The following is a 20928-nucleotide window of genomic DNA, read 5'->3' on the forward strand; positions in this document are numbered from 1 at the left end:
TTTCTACCTCTGTAGTATTTCGCTCTTTGTAGTTTCTCCCTGTTTCTTTAGTTTCCCTCTCTCTCTCGGTAGTTTCTCTCTCTTTCCCTGGAGATTCTCTCTCTATCTCGATTCTCTCTCTCTGCAGTTTCTCTCTCTCTCTCTCTCTGTAGATTCTCTCTCTCTCTGTAGATTCTATCTCTCTCCCTGTAGTTTCTAACTATCTCGCTCTGTAGTTTCTCTCTCTCTCTGTAGATCCCACCTCTCTCTCTTTGTGGTATGTATCTCTCTCTCTCTGTAGCATCTCTCTCTCTCTGCTTTCTAAACTCAGCTTTCTTGCTCTCACAGGTACAACGGTTTCTTTACAACATGCAGCTCAGTGATGAGCAGATACAAGACATCATGGTTCATTTTAAATCGGAGATGGAAAGGGGTCTGACCTCCTTGGCCATGTCCACTCTGAAGATGTTGCCTACGTTTGTACGATCAACTCCTGATGGAACAGGTAAAGCAGAATGAACCTGCTTACAGGTGTTTTCAACAACCAACAGTGTAACCTCAGTTTATTAGTGTCCATTGAACTGTTGGGATCTCTGTGCGGTGCAGTTATAGTGTAGTGGAAATTTTGTGAACTAAATGCTCCAGGAACAAGGGCTGGATACTCCATTCTGGAGACTAAGGGCAGGATTCTCCGATTGCCAACGACAAAATCTCATTTGCCGATTGGGCGGAGAATCCCTTATGATGCCAAAATCAAGGAGGTGCCTGTTTTCGGAAGCTTTGCTCCTTCCGAAACGGCATCATTGGTGAGTACGCCGCTTGGGACAGCCTCAGGTCTGAGGATTCATCAACCTCGCGTGGTGGCTGCTGGTTGTGTCTAACGCTGCCACAGTCGGGGGAGGGAGCCGATCCGTTGATCATGGGGGGGCGGGGGGGGCTTTGGCGGGGACTGGGAAACTGGTGGGGGTGGACCAGGAGTGGTGAGGGGGTTTACAGGGGGGAACTATCTGACAGGCCAGGTCAGCGCCGGCCGGCGCCATGTTGTGCGGTGCGTCCGTAGCAGGTTGTTGCCATGCGCGTGCGCAGTCATGGACCCGTCAATTCTCCGGACATTTCTGCAGGGAACACCGGGGGTTTTACGTAGCATGGCTGCTAGCCCCCCACACCAGGCGGGAACATCGGTGCAGGGGCGCCGCTGACTTTCCCGTTGTAAGACAAGACACATGCTTCGGACATAGCCTCAGAATCAGAAAATTCAGCCCGAAGTGCTGACGCCAGCGGAGAATGTGTCTACTTTCATGACAGGAAATTCGGTGCCGACCCTTCACTGATTCCAATACCGTTGAGGGGCTAGCACCGCGCCGACTGAAACACCCGCCACACACGCTGAAAGCGGCCGGAGAACGGCTGGGTCCCGGGCTGCACATGCGCACGACTGACAACCTGGATCGGCGCTACATGGCATACAACATGGCGACGGCTGTGCGCTAAACCAAACCTGCCGACTGCGACCCCACAGCCCACCCTTTGGCCACCCCCGGGCCATCCCCACCAGTGCCCCCAACCATGTCAGACGCTCCCCCAGCCAGCGGCATGGATTCCAGCCGGGTGTGGCGGTGCTGGACACAGTCCGCAGCCGGCACGCCGGGTTCACGAAGGTTGGGACCACACGTGTCCTGCATCGTCGGGAACCCGTCCCATCGGGGCAGAGCATCATGAGTGGCCTGGCCGACGAAGCACCAACGGCATTGCGGCTGTGCGCGGTGGAGTCAAAATGGGGGTCCCGAGGAGTTTGGAGTGTCAGCCACAGGCAGCCAGTGCTGCCTGTGAGGCAGTCAATAGGGCCGTCAGCACAGGGAGGGCCTCCAGGAGGACCTGGGTGTAGCGGGGGTGGCCCAGGACAGATCGGTCATTCACATCGTAATTAGCCTGTGCCGCAGAGTGAGGATCCATCGGCCCCCGCCCGGATGACCTGTCACACGTGAGTTGTTCATGCCAGACATAATGATCCTTCCCTCTCACTGACCACATGTTTATTCTCCCGCAGGATCGGAACATGGCAGTGCCGGCCCAAAACATAGAACATAGAAAATACAGCACAGAACAGGCCCTTCGGCCCACGATGTTGTGCCGAACCTTTGTCCTAGATTAATCATAGATTATCATTGAATTTACAGTGCAGAAGGAGGCCATTCGGCCCCATGAGTCTGCAACGGCTCTTGGAAAGAGCACCCTACCCAAACTCAACACCTCCACCCAACACCAAGGGCAATTTTGGACATTAAGGGCAATTTATCATGGCCAATCCACCTACCCTGCACATCTTTGGACTGTGGAAGGAAACCGGAGCACCCAGAGGAAACCCACGCAGACAGGGGGAGAACGTGCAGACTCCGCACAGACAGTGACCCAAGCCAGAATCGAACCTGGGACCCTGGAGCTGTGAAGCAATTGTGCTATCCACAATGCCACCATGCTGCCCCGAAGAACAAATAAATCTACACTATATCATTTTACCGTAATCCATGTACCTATCCAACAGCTGCTTGAAGGTCCCTAATGTTTCCGACTCAACTACTTCCACACTACTTCCCCCACTACTCTCTGGGTAAAGAACCTACCTCTGATATCCCTCCTATATCTTCCACCTTTCACCTTAAATTTATGTCCCCTTGTAATGGTTTGTTCCACCCGGGGAAAAAGTCTCTGACTGTCTACTCTATCTATTCCCCTGATCATCTTATAAACCTCTATCAAGTCGCCCCTTATCCTTCTCCGTTCTAATGAGAAAAGGCCTAGCACCCTCAACCTTTCCTCGTAAGACCTACTCTCCATTCCAGGCAACATCCTGGTAAATCTTCTTTGCACCTTTTCCAAAGCTTCCACATCCTTCCTAAAATGAGGTGACCGGAACTGTACACAGTACTCCAAATGTGGCCTCACCAAAGTTTTGTACAGCTGCATCATCACCTCACGGCTCTTAAATTCAATCCCTCTGTTAATGAACGCGAGCACACCATAGGCCTTCTTCACAGCTCTATCCACTTGAGTGGCAACTTTCAAAGATGTATGAACATAGACCCCAAGATCTCTCTGCTCCTCCACATTGCCAAGAACTCTACCGTTAACCCTGTATTCCGCATTCATATTTGTCCTTCCAAAATGGACAACCTCACACTTTTCAGGGTTAAACTCCATCTGCCACTTCTCAGCCCAGCTCTGCATCCTATCTATGTCTCTTTGCAGCCGACAGCAGCCCTCCTTACTATCCACAACTCCACCAATCTTCGTATCGTCTGCAAATTTACTGACCCACCCTTCAACTCCCTCATCCAAGTCATTAATGAAAATCACATACAGCAGAGGACACAGAACTGATCCCTGCGGTACGCCACTGGTAACTGGGATCCAGGCTGAATATTTGCCATCCATCACCACTCTCTGACTTCTATCGGTTAGCCAGTTCGTTATCCAACTGGCCAAATTTCCCACTATCCCATGCCTCCTTACTTTCTGCATAAGCCTACCATGGGGAACCTTATCAAATGCCTTACTAAAATCCATGTACACTACATCCACTGCTTTACCTTCATCCACATGCTTGGTCACCTCCTCAAAGAATTCAATAAGATTTGTAAGGCAAGACCTACCCCTCACAAATCCGTGCTGACTATCCCTAATCAAACAGTGTCTTTCCAGATGCTCAGAAATCCTATCCTTCAGTACCCTTTCATTACTTTGCCTACCACCGAAGTAAGACTAACTGGCCTGTAATTCCCAGGGTTATCCCTAGTCCCTTTTTTTACAGGGGCACGACATTCGCCACTCTCCAATCCCCTGGTACCACCCCTGTTGACAGTGAGGACGAAAAGATCATTGCCAACGGCTCTACAATTTCATCTCTTGCTTCCCATAGAATCCATGGATATATCCCGTCAGGCCCGGGGGACTTGTCTATCCTCAACTTTTTCAAAATGCCCAACACATCTTCCTTCCTAACAAGTATTTCCTCGAGCTTACTCGACTGTTTCACACTATCCTCTCCAACAATATCGCCCCTCTCATTTGTAAATACAGAAGAAAAGTACTCGTTCAAGACCTCTCCTATCTCTTCAGACTCAATACACAATCTCCCGCTACTGTCCTTGATCGGACCTACCCTCGCTCTAGTCATTCTCATATTTCTCACATATGTGTAAAAGGCCTTGGGGTTTTCCTTGATCCTACCCGCCAAAGATTGTTCATGCCCTCTCTTAGCTCTCCTAATCCCTTTCTTCAGTTCCCTCCTGGCTATCTTGTATCCCTCCAATGCCCTGTCTGAACCTTGTTTCCTCAGCCTTACATAAGTCTCCTTTTTCCTCTAAACAAGACATTCAACCTCTCTTGTCAACCATGGTTCCCTCACTCGACCATCTCTTCCCTGCCTGACAGGGACATACATATCAAGGACACGTAGCACCTGTTCCTTGAACAAGTTCCACATTCCACTTGTGTCCTTCCCTGACAGCCTATGTTCCCAACTTATGCACTTCAATTCTTGTCTGACAACATCGTATTTACCCTTCCCCCAATTGTAAACCTTGCCCTCTCCATTACTAAAGTGGAAGTCACAGAATTGTGGTCACTATCTCCAAAATGCTCCCCCACTAACAAATCTATCACTTGCCCTGGTTCATTACCAAGTACTAAATCCAATATTGCCCCTCCTCTGGTCGGACAATCTACATACTGTGTTAGAAAAGCTTCCTGGACACACTGCACAAGCACCACCCCATCCAAACTATTTGATCTAAAGAGTTTCCACTCAATGTTTGGGAAGTTAAAGTCGCCCATGACTACTACCCTGTGACTTCTGCACCTTTCCAAAATCTGTTTCCCAATCTGTTCCTCCACATCTCTGCTACTATTGGGGGGCCTATAGAAAACTCCTGACAAGGTGACTGCTCCTTTCCTATTTCTGACTTCAGCCATACTACCTCAGTAGGCTGATACTCCTCAAACTGCCTTTCTGCAGCTGTTATACGATCTCTAATTAACAATGCCACCCCCCCCCCCCCCCACCTCTTTTACTACCCTCCCTAATCTTATTGAAACATCTATAACCAGGGACCTCCAACAACCATTTCTGCCCCTCTTCTATCCAAGTTTCCGTGATGGCCACCACATCGTAGTCCCAAGTACCGATCCATGCCTTAAGTTCACCCACCTTATTCCTGATGCTTCTTGCGTTGAAGTATACACACTTCAACCCATCTCCGTGCCTGCAAGTACTCTCCTTTGTCAGTGTTCCCTTCCCCACTGCCTCATTACACGCTTTGGCGTCCTGAATATCGGCTACCTTAGTTGCTGGAATACAAATCCGGTTCCCATTCCCCTGCCAAATTAGTTTAAACCCTCCCGAAGAGTACTAGAAAACCTCCCTCCCAGGATATTGGTGCCCCTCTGGTTCAGATGCAACCCATCCTGCTTGTCCAGGTCCCACCTTCCCCAGAATGCGCTCCAATTATCCAAATACCTGAAGCCCTCCCTCCTACACCATTCCTGCAGCCACGTGTTCAACTGCACTCTCTCCCTATTCCTAGCCTCGCTATCACGTGGCACCGGCAACAAACCAGAGATGACAACTCTGTATGTCCTGGCTTTTAACTTCCAGCCTAACTCCCTAAACTTGTTTATTACCTCCACACCCCTTTTCCTACCTACGTCGTTGGTACCAATGTGCACCACGACTTCTGGCTGCTCGCCCTCCCCCTTAAGGATCCTGAAGACACGATCAGAGACATCCCTGACCCTGGCACCCGGGAGGCAACATACCTTCCGGGAGTCTCGCTCGCGACCACAGAATCTCCTATCTATTCCTCTAACCATTGAATCTCCTACAACTATTGCTTTTCTGTTCTCCCCCCTTCCCTTCTGAGCCCCAGAGCCAGACTCAGTGCCAGAGACCTGGCCGCTAGGGCCTTCCCCCGGTAGGTCATCCCCCCCAACTGCATCCAAAATGGTATACTTGTTTTGAAGGGGAATGGCCACGAGGGATCCCTGCACTGTCTGCCTGTTTGTTTTTTTTCCCCCTGACGGTAACCCAGCTATTCTTGCCCTGTACCTTGGGTGTGGTTACCTCCCTGTAACTCTTCTCAATCACCCCCTCTGCCTCCCGGATGATCCGAAGTTCATCCATCTTCAGCTCCAGTTCCCTAACACGGTCTTTGAGGAGCTGAAGTTGGGTGCACTTCTCGCAGGTATAGTCAGTGGGGACACCGGTGGTATCCCTCACCACCCACATCCTACAGGAGGAGCATGCAACTGGCCTAACCTCCATCCCCTCTTACCTGACAGAATATAGCTGCCCTGTGGACTAACTAGATCTCCGCCCTCCGACTCTGCTCCCAGTCAGCTACACACTCTGTAAAGGAGTGTGTGGGTGGGGGTGGGGGGGGGGGGGGGGTACCGCACCCCAAATAACTTCCCAAGAAACACCTCGGGGGAGTGCTTCGAGGATGCCACCATTATCGCATGATCAGCTGTCACCCAATCCTCCACAAGTGCAGAGTCACACAGTACTGTGGCTTCACAGCTCCAGGGTCCCAGGTTCGATTTTGGTCAACTGTCTGTGTGGAATCTGCACGTTTGCCCTGTGTCTGTGTGGGTATCCTCCGGGTGCTCTGGTTTCCTCCCACAAGTCCCGGAAGACGTGCTGTTAGGTGAATTGGACATTCTGAGTTCTCCCTCTGTGTACACAAAAAGGTGCCAGAATGTGGTGATGAGGGGCTTTTCACAGTAACTTCATTGCAGTGTCAATGTAAGCCTACTTGTGACAATAAAGATTATTGTTATTATTACCTCGGTGGGCCAAAGTAGCGGTCAGGCTTCTGGGGCACATTCTGGTCAGCACCACAGAGATGCCAATGCACATCAGGGAAGACAGGCAAGACAGCATTCGGAGGTCTGCTGGATCCCAAGACCCAGTCAGATGCTGAGCCTCTGGACCAGGTTTACCCGGAGCTGATGCAGTCATTAGGGTGCGGCGGTGAGATTCAGAGGGGATGTCAGCAACACTCTAGAAGGTCCATAGCCAATGGTCAGCTAAGGGCACAGGAGATTGCGCTGGCAATGCATGGCACCGAGGCAATTGCAATGGAGAGCTTGGAGCAGTACGTCAGCACCATGAGAGCCTGGAGCTGTACGTCAGCACCATGAGAGCCTGGAGCAGTACGTCAGCACCATGAGGGGTGGTGTCCAAGGTGTTGCTCAGTTACTGATGGACATGGCTGACCACCTCAACCATGTTGTTTGTTTTTTTTGTTTTTTTTGTGGGCAGTAAGCTATCCTTGTATCATTCAGCAAAATCACCAATTTTAGAGGGTTCACTTGGGAGAGTAGCACCAGTATATATATATATTTTTTTTTAAGGGCCTAACGGGTGTTTAATCTTTTTTTTCCTTTTAAATATCTTTGGGAATTCAGATCAGAGCGGATGGAGGCTAGGCCAGTTGCATGCTCCTCCTGTAGGATGTGGGTGGTGAGGGATACCACCGGTGTCCCCGTTGACGACACCTGCGGGAAGTGCATCTAACTCCTGCTCCACAGAGACAGTGTTAGGGAACTGCAGCTGGAGCTGGATGAACTTCGGATCATCCGGGAGGTAGACGGGGTGATAGAGAGGAGTTACAGGGAGGTAGCCACACCCAAGGTGCAGGACAAGAGGATAGAATTCTAGAATTTACAGTACAGAAGGAGGCTATTTGGCCCATCGTGTCTGCACCTGCCCAACAAAGAGCACCCTACTCAAGCCCACGTATCTACCCTATCCCTGTAACCCAGTAACCCTCACTTAACCTTTTTGGACAATAAGGCCAATTCAGCATGGCCAATCCACCTAACCCGCACATCTTTGGACTGTGGGAGGAAACCGGAGCACCCGGAGGAAACCCATGCAGACATGGGGAGAACGTGCAGACTCCGCACAGACAGTGACCCAGCCGGGAATCTAAACTGGGACCCTGGAGCTGTGAATCAACTGTGCTAACCATCATGCTACCGTGCTGCCCCCATAGCTGGGTTACAGTCAGGGCAAGGAAAAGGAACAGGCAGACAATGCAGGGATCCCCTGTGGCCGTTCCTTTTCAAAACAAATATACCGTTTGGATGCTGTTGGGGGGGATGATCTACTGGGGGAAGGCCCTAGCGGCCAGGTCTCTGGCACTGAGTCTGGCTCTGGGGCTCAGAAGGGAAGGGGGGAGAATAGAAAAGTAATAGTGTTAGGAGACTCAATGGTTCTGGGAATCGATAGAAGATTCTGTGGTTGCGATTGAGACTCTCGGAAGGTATGTTGCCTCCCGGGTGCCAGGGCCAGGGATGCCTCGGATCAAGCCTACAGAATTCTTAAGGGGGAGGGGGAGCAACCAGAATTGTGGTGCACGTAGGCACCAACGACATAGCTAAGAAAAGGGATGAGGATCTAAAAAGTGATTTTAGGGAGTTAGGTTGGAAGCTAAAGAGCAGGACAAGCAGAGTAGTAATCTCCGAATTGCTACCGGTGACACATGCAAGTGAGGCAAGGAACAGAGAGCGAGTGCAACTGAACACGTGGCTACAGGGCTACACCAATAGGAGGAAAGGCTTCAGATATGTGGATCATTGGGATACCTTCTGGGGAAAGTGGGACCTGCACATGAACGACGGATTGCACCTAAACTGGAGGGGCACCAATATCTTAGGTGGGAGGTATGCTAGAGCTCTTCGGGAGGGTATAAAGTAGTTTGGCAGGGGGATGGCAACCAGAGCTATGGATCAGAGGATAGGGTAGCTGTTGAACAGGCAGAAATAGTGTGCAGCAAGTCTGTGAGGAAGGATACACAGAGTGGATAGTCAGAGGCTTTTCCCCAGGGTAGAGGGGTCAATTACTAGGGGGCATAGGTTTAAGGTGAGAGGGGCAAGGTTTAGAGTAGATGTACGAGGCAAGTTTTTTACACAGAGGGTAGTGGGTGCCTGGAACTCGCTACCGGAGGAGGTGGTGGAAGCAGGGACGATAGTGACATTTAAGGGGAATCTTGACAAATACATGAATAGGATGGGAATAGAGGGATACGGACCAGGAAGATTGTAGTTTAGTCGGGCAGCATGGTCGGCACGGGCTTGGAGGGCTGAAGGGCCTGTTCCTGTGCTGTACATTTCTTTGTTCTTTGTTGTTGATAGATAGTTGATAGGGCAAAATTGCACTCAGTGGAATGGGTTAAAGTGTGTCTGTCTCAATGCAAGGAGTGTCAGGAATAAGGGAGATGAACCTCCTGCATGGATGAGTTCTTGGAACTACGATTCCTGACTCAATATGCAGATAGGCCGGGGGGGCATATTGGATTTGGTGCTTGGCAACGAACCAGGCCAGGTGTCAGATGTCTTGGTGGGAGAGCATTTCGGTGACAGTGACCACAACTCCTTGACTTTTACCATAGTCATGGAGAGGGATAGGAACAGACAGTATGGGAAGGTATTTAATTGGGGCAGGGGAAATTATACTGCTATTAGACAGGAGCTGAGGAGCATAAAGTGGGAACAATTGTTCTTGGGGAAATGCACAACAGTAATGTGGGGGTTGTTTAAGGAGCACTTGCTGTGAGTGTTGGATAGTTTTGTCCCACTGAGACAAGGAAGGAATGGTAAGGTGAAGGAGCCTTGGATGACAAGAGAAGTGGAGCTTCTAGTCAAGAGGAAGAAGGAAGCTTATGTAAGGTTGTGGAAGCAAGGGTCTGGCACGGCTCTAGAGGGTTACAAGGTAGCCAGGAAGGAACTCAAAAATGGACTTAGGAGAGTCAGAAGGGGGCATGAAAAAGCCTGGTGGGACGGATTAGGGAAAACCCCAAGGTGTTCTACACTTATATGAGAAATAAGAGGATGATCAGAGTGAGAGTAGGGCCAATCAGGGATAGTGGAGGGAACTTGTGCCTAGAGTCTGAGGAGATGGGGGAGGCCCTAAATGAATATTTTGCTTCAGTATTCACGAGAGAGAGGGACCTTGTTGCTCAGGAGAACAGAGTGAACCAGGTTAATAGACTCGAACAGGTTGATATTAAGAAGCAGGATGTGCTGGAAAGTTTGAAAAGCATCAGGATAGATAGGTCCCCTGGGCCTGACTGGATATACCCAAGGTTACTACGGGAAGCGAGGGAGGAGATTGCTGCGCCATTGGCGATGATCTTTGCGTCCTCACTCTCCACTGGAGTAGTATCGGATGATTGGAGGGAGGCAAATGTTGTTTCCCTGTTCAAGAAAGGGAATAGGGAAATCCCTGGGAATTACAGACTCATCAGTCTTACGTCTGTGGTGAGCAAAATATTGGAAAGGATTCTGTGAGATAGGATTTATGATTATTTAGAAAAACATAGTTTGATTAAAGATAGTCAGCATGGCTTTGTGAGGGGCAGGTCATGCCTCACAAGCCTCATTGAATTCTTTGAGGATGTGGCGAGGCACATTGATGAAGGTCGGGCAGTGGATGTGGTGTATATGGATTTCAGTAAGGCATTTGATAAGGTTCCCCATGGTAGGCTCATTCAGAAAGTTAGGGGGCATGGGATGCAGGGAAATTTGGCTGTCTGGATACAGAATTGGCTGGCCGAGAAAATACAGCGAGTGGTAGTGGATGGAAAGTATTCCGCCTGGTGGTCGGTGACCAGTGGTGTCCCGCAAGGATCTGTTCTGGGACATCTGCTCTTTGTGGTTTTTATAAATGACTTGGATGAGCAAGTGGAAGGGTGGGTTAGTAAGTTTGTCGATGACACAAAGGTTGTGGAAGTTGTAGATAGTGTTGAGGGTTGTTGCAGGTTACAGCAGGACATTGACAGGATGCAGAGCTGGGCTGAGAAGTGGCAGATGGAGCGATTCATTTTGGAAGGTCGAATTTGAATGCTGAATGCAGGGTTAAAGGCAGGATTCTTGGAAGTGTGGAGGAATAGAGTGATCTTGGGGTCCATGTACATAGATCCCTCAAAGTTGCTGTCATGATATTCAAACACACATCACAACACACACATCATGATAGACAGACCAACAGACCAATTAGCACACATAACACGACAGCCAATCATAGACAAGAGCAGACACAGTATAAGACAAGAAACACGACACCTCCTGGCGAGTCCATCTGGAGACAGGACAAGGCCAGGACCTCATTAACAAGACACTCACACAGTCACCACGTGCTGAGTACCAAGTCAGATGTGTAAATAACTAGTTGGAATAAAACTGCGTTGTACCAATCGCAACCGTGTTGGTTCATTTGTACCTCAGAGCACCCAACACCACATGTTACCAGTGAGTGAATTGATACTTACAGACAAATCTGCCATCCTGAGCCATGGACACCCACAACAAACCGCAGCCGTTGCAAGTCGCTGGGAACCTGGGCACCAATTGGAAGCTCTTCAAGCAGCGATTCGAACTGTTCATGCGAGCCAATGAAAAACAGGGCGCCTCGGACGAAACAAAGATTGCCATGCTACTCACTACCGCAGGTCAGCATGCCATCGATGTATACAACTCCTTGTTGTTCGCGGAAGGCGAGAACAAATCTAAATATGACACGGTCCTCCTCAAGCTCGACCAGCACTTCAACGTTGAGGTCAATGAAAGCTTTGAGAGGTATATCTTTCAGCAGCGCCTACAAGGTAAGAATGAGCTCTTTCAGTCTTTCCTGACGCACCTCCGCATACTCGCGCAGTCCTGCGGTTACGGCACCACCTCAGAGTCCATGATCCAGGACCAGATCGTTTTTGGCGTTGCCTCCAGTGGCCTACGCCAGCAGCTTCTAAAAATTAAAGGCCTGACCTTAGCATCTGCAGTTGAAGCCTGTGTCCTGCATGAAAATGCGACCAGCCGCTATGCCCAATTTCAGTCGACCGAATCGGCAAGCCAGGCCGCCCACGAGGCCGAACGCATCCAGGCAATCTAGTTTCTCCCGGCCCGCGGCCCGGACAAGGGAGGCCGTTTCGCGCGCTTTTTGAGGCCTCCCGCGTTTGTGCGCGCCAAAACCTACGGCAACACTGAGGGACGTGCTGCGCAGGCGCGCCCGACGCAAGACCGAACTGCGCATGCGCAGTGGTATAACGAACGCCATGACGTCATGACTGAATTTGTTTGCACTGAGTGCTGAATTTGGTGCATTTGAGTGCGATAGTGAGAATTTGGTGACCGAGGGAGTTAGGTGAGGAGGGAGTAAGGTGCTCCTTTCATTTTGTTTCCGACATTTCCGCAAAGAGTGCGAAGAGAGCCAGGAGTTTACAGAAAGTGTAGCTGACTGGGAGCAGAGTCGGAGGACGGACATCTAGTTAGTCCACACGGCAGCTACATTCTGTAAGGTAAGAGGGGATGGAGGCTAGGCCAGTTGCATGCTCCTCCTGTAGGATGTGGGTGGTGAGGGATACCACTGGTGTCCCCGCTGACTATACCTGCGGGAAGTGCACCCAACTTCAGCTCCTCAAAGACCGTGTTAGGGAACTGAAGCTGAAGCTGGGTGAACTTCGGATCATCCGGGAGGCAGAGGGGGTGATTGAGAAGAGTTACAACGAGGTAACCACACCCAAGGTACAGGGCAAGAATAGCTGGGTTACAGTCAGGGGGAAAAAAACAAACAGGCAGACAGTGCAGGGATCCCTTGTGGCCGTTCCCCTTCAAAACAAGTATACCGTTTTGGATGCTGTTGGGGGGGATGACCTACCGGGGGAAGGCCCTAGCAGCCAGGTCTCTGGCACTGAGTCTGGCTCTGGGGCTCAGAAGGGTAGGGGGGAGAATAGAAAAGCAATAGTTGTAGGAGATTCAATGGTTAGGGGAATAGATAGGAGAATCTGTGGTCGCGAACGAGACTCCCGGAAGGTATGTTGCCTCCCGGGTGCCAGGGTCAGGGATGTCTCGGATCGTGTCTTCAGGATCCTTAAGGGGGAGGGCGAGCAGCCAGAAGTCGTGGTGCACATTGGTACCAACGACAAAGGTAGGAAAAGGGGTGTGGAGGTAATAAACAAGTTTAGGGAGTTAGGCTGGAAGTTAAAAGCCAGGACAGACAGAGTTGTCATCTCTGGTTTGTTGCCGGTGCCATGTGATAACGAGGCTAGGAATAGGGAGAGAGTGCAGTTGAACACGTGGCTGCAGGAATGGTGTAGGAGGGAGGGCTTCAGGTATTTGGATAATTGGAGCGCATTCTGGGGAAGGTGGGACCTGTACAAGCAGGACGGGTTGCATCTGAACCAGAGGGGCACCAATATCCTGGGAGGGAGGTTTTCTAGTACTCTTCGGGAGGGTTTAAACTAATTTGGCAGGGGAATGGGAACCGGATTTGTAGTCCAGCAACTAAGGTAGCCGATATTCAGGACGCCAAAGCGTGTAATGAGGCAGTGGGGAAGGGAACACTGACAAAGGAGAGTACTTGCAGGCACGGAGATGGGTTGAAGTGTGTTTTCTTCAACGCAAGAAGCATCAGGAATAAGGTGGGTGAACTTAAGGCATGGATCAGTACTTGGGACTCCAATGTGGTGGCTATCACGGAAACTTGGATAGAAGAGGGGCAGAAATAGTTGTTGGAGGTCCCTGGTTATAGATGTTTCAATAAGATTAGGGAGGGTGGTAAAAGAGGTGGGGGGGGGTGGCATTATTAATTAGAGATAGTTTAACAGCTGCAGAAAGGCAGTTTGAGGAGTATCACCCTATTGAGGTAGTATGGGTTGAAGTCAGAAATAGGAAAGGAGCAGTCACCTTGTCAGGAGTTTTCTATAGGCCCCCCAATAGTAGCAGAGATGTGGAGGAACAGATTGGGAAACAGATTTTGGAAAGGTGCAGAAGTCATAGGGTAGTAGTCATGGGCGACTTTAACTTCCCAAATATTGAGTGGAAACTCTTTAGATCAAATAGTTTGGATGGGGTGGTGTTTGTGCAGTGTGTCCAGGAAGCTTTTCTAACACAGTATGTAGATTGTCTGACCAGAGGAGGGGCAATATTGGCTTTGGTACTGGGTAATGAACCAGGGCAAGTGATAGATTTGTTAGTGGGGGAGCATTTTGGAGATAGTGACCACAATTCTGTGACTTTCACTTTAGTAATGGAGAGGGATAGGTACGTGCAACAGGGCAAGGTTTACAATTGGGGGAAGGGTAAAAACGATGTTGTCAAACAAGAATTGAAGTACATAAGTTGGGAACAGAGGCTGTCAGGGAAGGACACAAGTGAAATGTGGAACTTGTTCAAGGAACAGGTGCTACGTGTCCTTGATATGTATGTCCCTGTCAGGCAGGGAAGAGATAGTCGAGTGAGGGAACCATGGTTGACAAGAGAGGTTGAATGTCTTGTTAAGAGGAAAAAGGAGACTTATGTAAGGCTGAGGAAACAAGGTTCAGACAGGGCATTGGAGGGATACAAGATAGCCAGGAGGGAACTGGAGAAAGGGATTAGGAGAGCTCAGAGAGGGCATGAACAATCTTTGGCGGGTAGGATCAAGGAAAACCCCAAGGCCTTTTACACATATGTGAGAAATATGAGAATGACTAGAGCGAGGGTAGGTCCGATGAAGGACAGTAGCGGGAGATTGTGTATTGAGTCTGAAGAGATAGGAGAGGTCTTGAACGAGTACTTTTCTTCTGTATTTACAAATGAGAGGGGCGATATTGTTGGAGAGGACAGTGTGAAACAGATTGGTAAGCTCGAGGAAATACTTGTTAGGAAGGAAGATGTGTTGGGCATTTTGAAAAACTTGAGGATAGACAAGTCCCCCGGGCCTGACGGGATATATCCAAGGATTCTATGGGAAGCAAGAGATGAAATTGCAGAGCCGTTGGCAATGATCTTTTCGTCCTCACTGTCAACAGGGGTGGTACCAGGGGATTGGAGAGTGGCGAATGTCGTGCCCCTGTTCAAAAAAGGGACTAGGGATAACCCTGGGAATTACAGGCCAGTTAGTGTTACTTCGGTGGTAGGCAAAGTAATGGAAAGGGTACTGAAGGATAGGATTTCTGAGCATCTGGAAAGACACTGTTTGATTAGGGATAGTCAGCACGGATTTGTGAGGGGTAGGTCTTGCCTTATAAGTCTTATTGAATTATTTGAGGAGGTGACCAAGCATGTGGATGAAGGTAAAGCAGTGGATGTAGTGTACATGGATTTTAGTAAGGCATTTGATAAGGTTCCCCATGGTAGGCTTATGCAGAAAGTAAGGAGGCATGGGATATTGGGAAATTTGGCCAGTTGGATAACGAACTGGCTAACCGATAGAAGTCAGAGAGTGGTGGTGGATGGTAAATATTCAGCCTGGATCCCAGTTACCAGTGGCGTACCGCAGGGATCAGTTCTGGGTCCTCTGCTGTTTGTAATTTTCATTAATGACTTGGATGAGTGAGTTGAAGGGTGGGTCAGTAAATTTGCAGATGATACGAAGATTGGTGGAGTTGTGGATAGTGAGGAGGGCTGTTGTCGGCTGCAAAGAGACATAGATAGGATGCAGAGCTGGGCTGAGAAGTGGCAGATGGAGTTTAACCCTGAAAAGTGTGAGGTTGTCCATTTTGGAAGGACAAATATGAATGTGGGATACAGGGTTAACGGTAGAGTTCTTGGCAATGTGGAGGAGCAGAGAGATCTTGGGGTCTATGTTCATACATCTTTGAAAGTTGCCACTCAAGTGGATAGAGCTGTGAAGAAGGCCTATGGTGTGCTCGCGTTCATTAACAGAGGGATTGAATTTAAGAGCCGTGAGGTGATGATGCAGCTGTACAAAACTTTGGTAAGGCCACATTTGGAGTACTGTGTACAGTTCTGGTCGCCTCATTTTAGGAAGGATGTGGAAGCTTTGGAAAAGGTGCAAAGAAGATTTACCAGGATGTTGCCTGGAATGGAGAGTAGGTCTTACGAGGAAAGGTTGAGGGTGCTAGGCCTTTTCTCATTAGAACGGAGAAGGATGAGGGGCGACTTGATAGAGGTTTATAAGATGATCAGGGGAATAGATAGAGTAGACAGTCAGAGACTTTTTCCCCGGGTGGAACAAACCATTACAAGGGGACATAAATTTAAGGTGAAAGGTGGAAGATATAGGAGGGATATCAGAGGTAGGTTCTTTACCCAGAGAGTAGTGGGGGCATGGAATGCACTGCCTGTGGAAGTAGTTGAGTCGGAAACATTAGGGACCTTCAAGCAGCTATTGGATAGGTACATGGATTACGGTAAAATGATATAGTGTAGATTTATTTGTTCTTAAGGGCAGCACGGTAGCATTGTGGATAGCACAATTGCTTCACAGCTCCAGGGTCCCAGGTTCGATTCCGGCTTGGGTCACTGTCTGTGCGGAGTCTGCACGTCCTCCCCGTGTCTGCGTGGGTTTCCTCTGGGTGTTCCGGTTTCCTCCCACAGTCCAAAGATGTGCAGGTTAGGTGAATTGGCCAATGATAAATTGCCCTTAATGTCCAAAATTGCCCTTGGTGTTGGATGGAGGTGTTGAATTTGGGTAGGGTGCTCTTTCCAGGAGCCGGTGCAGACTCAAAGGGCCGAATGGCCTCCTTCTGCACTGTAAATTCAATGATAATCTATGATTAATCTAGGACAAAGGTTCGGCACAACATCGTGGGCCGAAAAGCCTGTTCTGTGCTGTATTTTCTATGTTTTCTATGACGTGCAGCAACTGTGGAGCTGCACATTTAAAAGGGCAATGTCCTGCAAAAACCCGACAATGCCTACGCTGTGGCAAGATGGGCCACTACGCTGCCTACTGTCGAGCGGCTCAACCTGTGGATCTTCCACATCTCCGACAACCTCGCAGACACGTGCGGACCATCCAGCCTCCACATCACGACATCCAAACCGACGACACAGATGACCAAGACGCCTTCCGTGTTGCGGTCATTGATGTGAACCGGGTCAACACCATCAATCCGGCCGATGAATGGAGTGCCACCCTGATGGTCAACCGATCGCCGATCACTTTCCGCCTGGACACTGGCGCCTCCGCCAACCTCATAGCATGGTCAGCATTCTATGCCATGAAGGTCAGACCACCAATCCAGCCATCCCGGTGCAAGATGGTCGACTACAACGGGAACGTTATCCCGGCCATGGGATCCTGCCAGCTCCAGGTGACACACAAAGCACACATGGCCACACTCTCGTTCGAGATAGTTGGCTCATCGAAGGACTCCCTGCTGGGCGCACAGGCATGTAAGGCTTGCCACCTTGTGCAACAAATTCTCTCTCTCTCTCCAGACGGCACGTCTGACTTCCCGGATGCAGAGTTCAACGCACAGCTCCAATCGCTCCTCGCCCACAACCAGGAGGCATTCAAAGGCATGGGAACACTGCCATACACCTACCGAATTCGCCTCAAACCGGACGCCATCCCGGTCGTTCACGCACCTCGCAGGGTTCCTGCGCCACTTAAAGACTGCCTCAAGCAGCAGCTGCAGGATCTCCAGGACCAAGGGGTCCTATCCAGGGTCACGGAGCCCACGCCATGGGTCAGCTCCATGGTGTGTGTCAAGAAGCCCTCTGGTGAGCTCCGCATCTGTCTAGACCCCAAAGACCTCAATAATAACATTATGCAGGAACATTATCCCATACCCAAACGGGAGGAGATCACCAGTGAAATGGCCCAAGCGAAGATATTCACGAAACTGGATGCTTCTAAAGGATTTTGGCAGATCCAACTGGACCCGTCCAGCCGAAAGCTATGTACTTTTAACACTCCTTTCGGCAGATTCTGCTACAACCGGATGCCATTTGGCATCATCTCGGCATCCGAGGTCTTCCACAGAATCATGGAGCAGATGATGGAATGCATCGAAGGGGTGCGCGTATATGTGGACGATGTCATCATCTGGTCCACCACACCGCAGGAGCACATACATCGTCTCCAACACGTTTTTGCCCGCATACGGGAAAACGGCCTGCGCCTCAACCGAGCCAAGTGCGCCTTTGACCAGACCAAATTGAAGTTCCTGGGGGACCATACCTCCCGGTCAGGGGTCCGTCCGGATGCAGACAAGGTGAGCGCCATCACAGCCATGCCGCAGCCGGCCGACAAGAAGGCTGTCCTACACTTCCTTGGCATGGTCAACTTCCTAGGGAAATTCATTCCCAACCTTGCCTCCCACACTCTGCGCCACCTCGTCAAAAAATCTACAGAGTTCCAGTGGCAACACACACACCAGCTGGAATGGGAGGAGCTCAAACGCAAACTCACCACGGCACCAGTGTTGGCGTTCTTCGACACGTCTCGTCCCACCAAAATCTCAACTGATGCCAGCCAATCCGGCATTGGAGCAGTGCTCCTGCAGAGGGATGACACGTCGTCATGGGCCCCGGTTGCCTATGCATCGCGGGCCATGACCCCCACAGAGCAGCGCTACGCGCAAATCGAAAAAGAATGCCTGGGCTTGCTAACCGGTTTAGACAAGTTCCACGATTACGTCTATGGTCTTTCACGGTTCACGGTCAAAACTGACCACCGCCCCCTGGTCAGCATAATAAACAAGGACCTGAATGAGATGACCCCTCGCCTCCAGCGCATCCTACTTAAACTCAGGAGGTACGACTTCCAACTGGTCTACACTCCAGGGAAGGATCTCACCGTGGCGGATGCCCTATCCAGAGCAGTGAGCACGCCGCCAGATGCGGAGGGGTTTGCATGTCAGGTCGAGGCACAGGTGGCCTTGACAGCGGCAAATCTGCCGGCTGACGACTCCAGTCTGGCCCGCATATGCAGAGAGACAGCGGCCGACCCCCTTTTACAGCGAGTGATGAGCCACATGACGGGAGGATGGCTCAAAGGGCAGTGCCCGCAGTTCTACAATGTACGAGACGACCTAGCCATCATCGATGGGATCTTTCTGAAGCTGGACCGGATTGTGATTCCGCACAGTATGCGCCAGCTGGTTCTCGATCAAATACACGAAGGCCACTTGGGGGTCGAGAAGTGCAGACGGAGGGCCCGAGAGGCGGTATACTGGCCGGGCATCAGTGACGATATTGCCAACATGGTGATCAACTGTATAACCTGCCAAAGGTTTCAGCCGGCGCAACCTCCTGAGACGCTTCTGCCCCATGAGCTGGTGACGTCCCCCTGGGCGAAGGTGGGTGTCGACCTATTTCACGCGCTTGGCATGGACTATGTTATCATAGTGGACTACTTCTCCAATTACCCAGAAGTCATACGCCTGCACGATCTGACGTCGTCTGCTGTCATCAGGGCCTGCAAAGACACCTTTGCTCGCCACGGCATTCCGATGACTGTCATGTCGGACAATGGGCCCTGTTTCACCAGCCATGAATGGTCGTCCTTTGCGGCCTCATATGGCTTCACACACGTGACGTCCAGCCCTCTGCATCCCCTGTCCAATGGAAAGGCGGAGAAGGGCGTCCACATTGCCAAGCGGCTCCTCTGCAAGGCTGCTGCTGCCGGATCAGACTTCTACCTCGCCCTGCTGGCCTATCGCTCGGCCCCACTAACCACGGGTCTCTCGCCAACACAGCTGCTGATGGGTCGCGCCCTCAGAACCACTGTGCCTTCCATCCTGGCACCAACAATAGACCATGCTCCGGTACTGCATAGGATGCAACTGCAGCGCGATCGCCAGAAGAGATCGTACGACACAAGGGCAACTGATCTTCCCTCCCTGGCCCCTGGAGACAACGTCCGCATTCACCTACCAGACGGTGGCTGGTCAGCACCTGCCGAAGTTCTCCGACGCGTGGCTCCCCGCTCGTTCCTGGTACGCATGCCGGATGGATCCGTGCGTAGGCGCAATCGCCGAGCCCTTCGCCTACTTCCACGCTCGCAACGGAACCATACACAGACGCCGTGTCCTCCACTGGTTCCTGATAGCGACTTCGTGGAGCTGCCATATACCATGCCCCTTCTGTCGCCGCCCGTGGCCAGGCTCGCACCTCAGCCGGTGGTTCTCAACCCACCCTTGAGGCGGTCAACCCGAATTCGTCGCCCAACTACTAGACTGGACTTATGAGACTGTTCACACGTCAAATTTTAGCAACTACTGTATTGTAACATGTCACTGTTTTATCGTTCCAGGCCTCGTTTGATCTGTCCAAATTTCAACGTTCTTTTTCTTTTGTTATGGTACAACCTCGTTAGCATGTCACACCTGACATCGCCCCTTGTATATAGTTACGCCACATGTACATGCTGTAAATATCACGCACACACACCTTTAGCTGCACTCAGGACACATTTATATTTATAACCAGGTAGGCACATAATCTTGTAAAAAAGGGGGGATGTCATGATATTCAAACACACATCACAACACACACATCATGATAGACAGACCAACAGACCAATTAGCACACATAACACGACAGCCAATCACAGACAAGAGCAGACACAGTATAAGACAAGAAACACGACACCTCCTGGCGAGTCCATCTGGAGACAGGACAAGGCCAGGACCTCATTAACAAGACACTCACACAGTCACCACGTGCTGAGTACCAAGTCAGATGTGTAAATAACTAGTTGGAATAAAACTGCGTTGTACCAATCGCAACCGTGTTGGTTCATCTGTACCTCCGAGCACCCAACACCACAGTTGCCACCCAGGTGGATAGGGTTGTTCAGAAGGCGTATGGTGTGTTGGCTTTCATTAACAGGGGGATTGAGTTTAAGAGTTTTGCTGCAGCTTTATAAAACCCTGGTTAGATTACACTTGGAATATTGTGTCCAGTTCTGGTCGCCTCATTATAGGAAGGATGTGGATGCTTTGGAGAGGGTACAGAGGAGGTTTACCAGAATGCTGCCGGGACTGGAGGGCATGTCTTCTGAAGAAAGGTTGAGGGAGCTCGGGCTTTTCTCACTGGAGCGAAGAAGGCAGAGAGGTGACTTGATAGAGGTGTACAAGGTGATGAGAGGCATGGATAGAGTGGATAGCCTGAGACTTTTCCCCAGGGTGGAAATGGCTGTCACGAGGGGACATAATT

The 20928-nt window shown here is 50.5% G+C and overlaps 1 protein-coding gene across 2 annotated transcripts in view; it reads left to right on the plus strand.

Annotated features, from left to right (window-relative positions):
- The window catches only part of LOC140392956 (hexokinase-1-like), a 1204152-nt gene that overhangs the window by 51800 nt on the left and 1131424 nt on the right, over positions 1 to 20928 (plus strand). For both annotated transcript variants that reach the window (XM_072478765.1, XM_072478766.1), the window contains exon 2: positions 328 to 484. In XM_072478765.1, the coding sequence (XP_072334866.1) occupies positions 328 to 484 (157 nt within the window). The remainder of the gene's footprint in view (positions 1 to 327; positions 485 to 20928) is intronic.

Source organism: Scyliorhinus torazame, chromosome 16, assembly GCF_047496885.1.
Source record: "Scyliorhinus torazame isolate Kashiwa2021f chromosome 16, sScyTor2.1, whole genome shotgun sequence".
Classification (NCBI taxonomy): domain Eukaryota; kingdom Metazoa; phylum Chordata; class Chondrichthyes; order Carcharhiniformes; family Scyliorhinidae; genus Scyliorhinus; species Scyliorhinus torazame.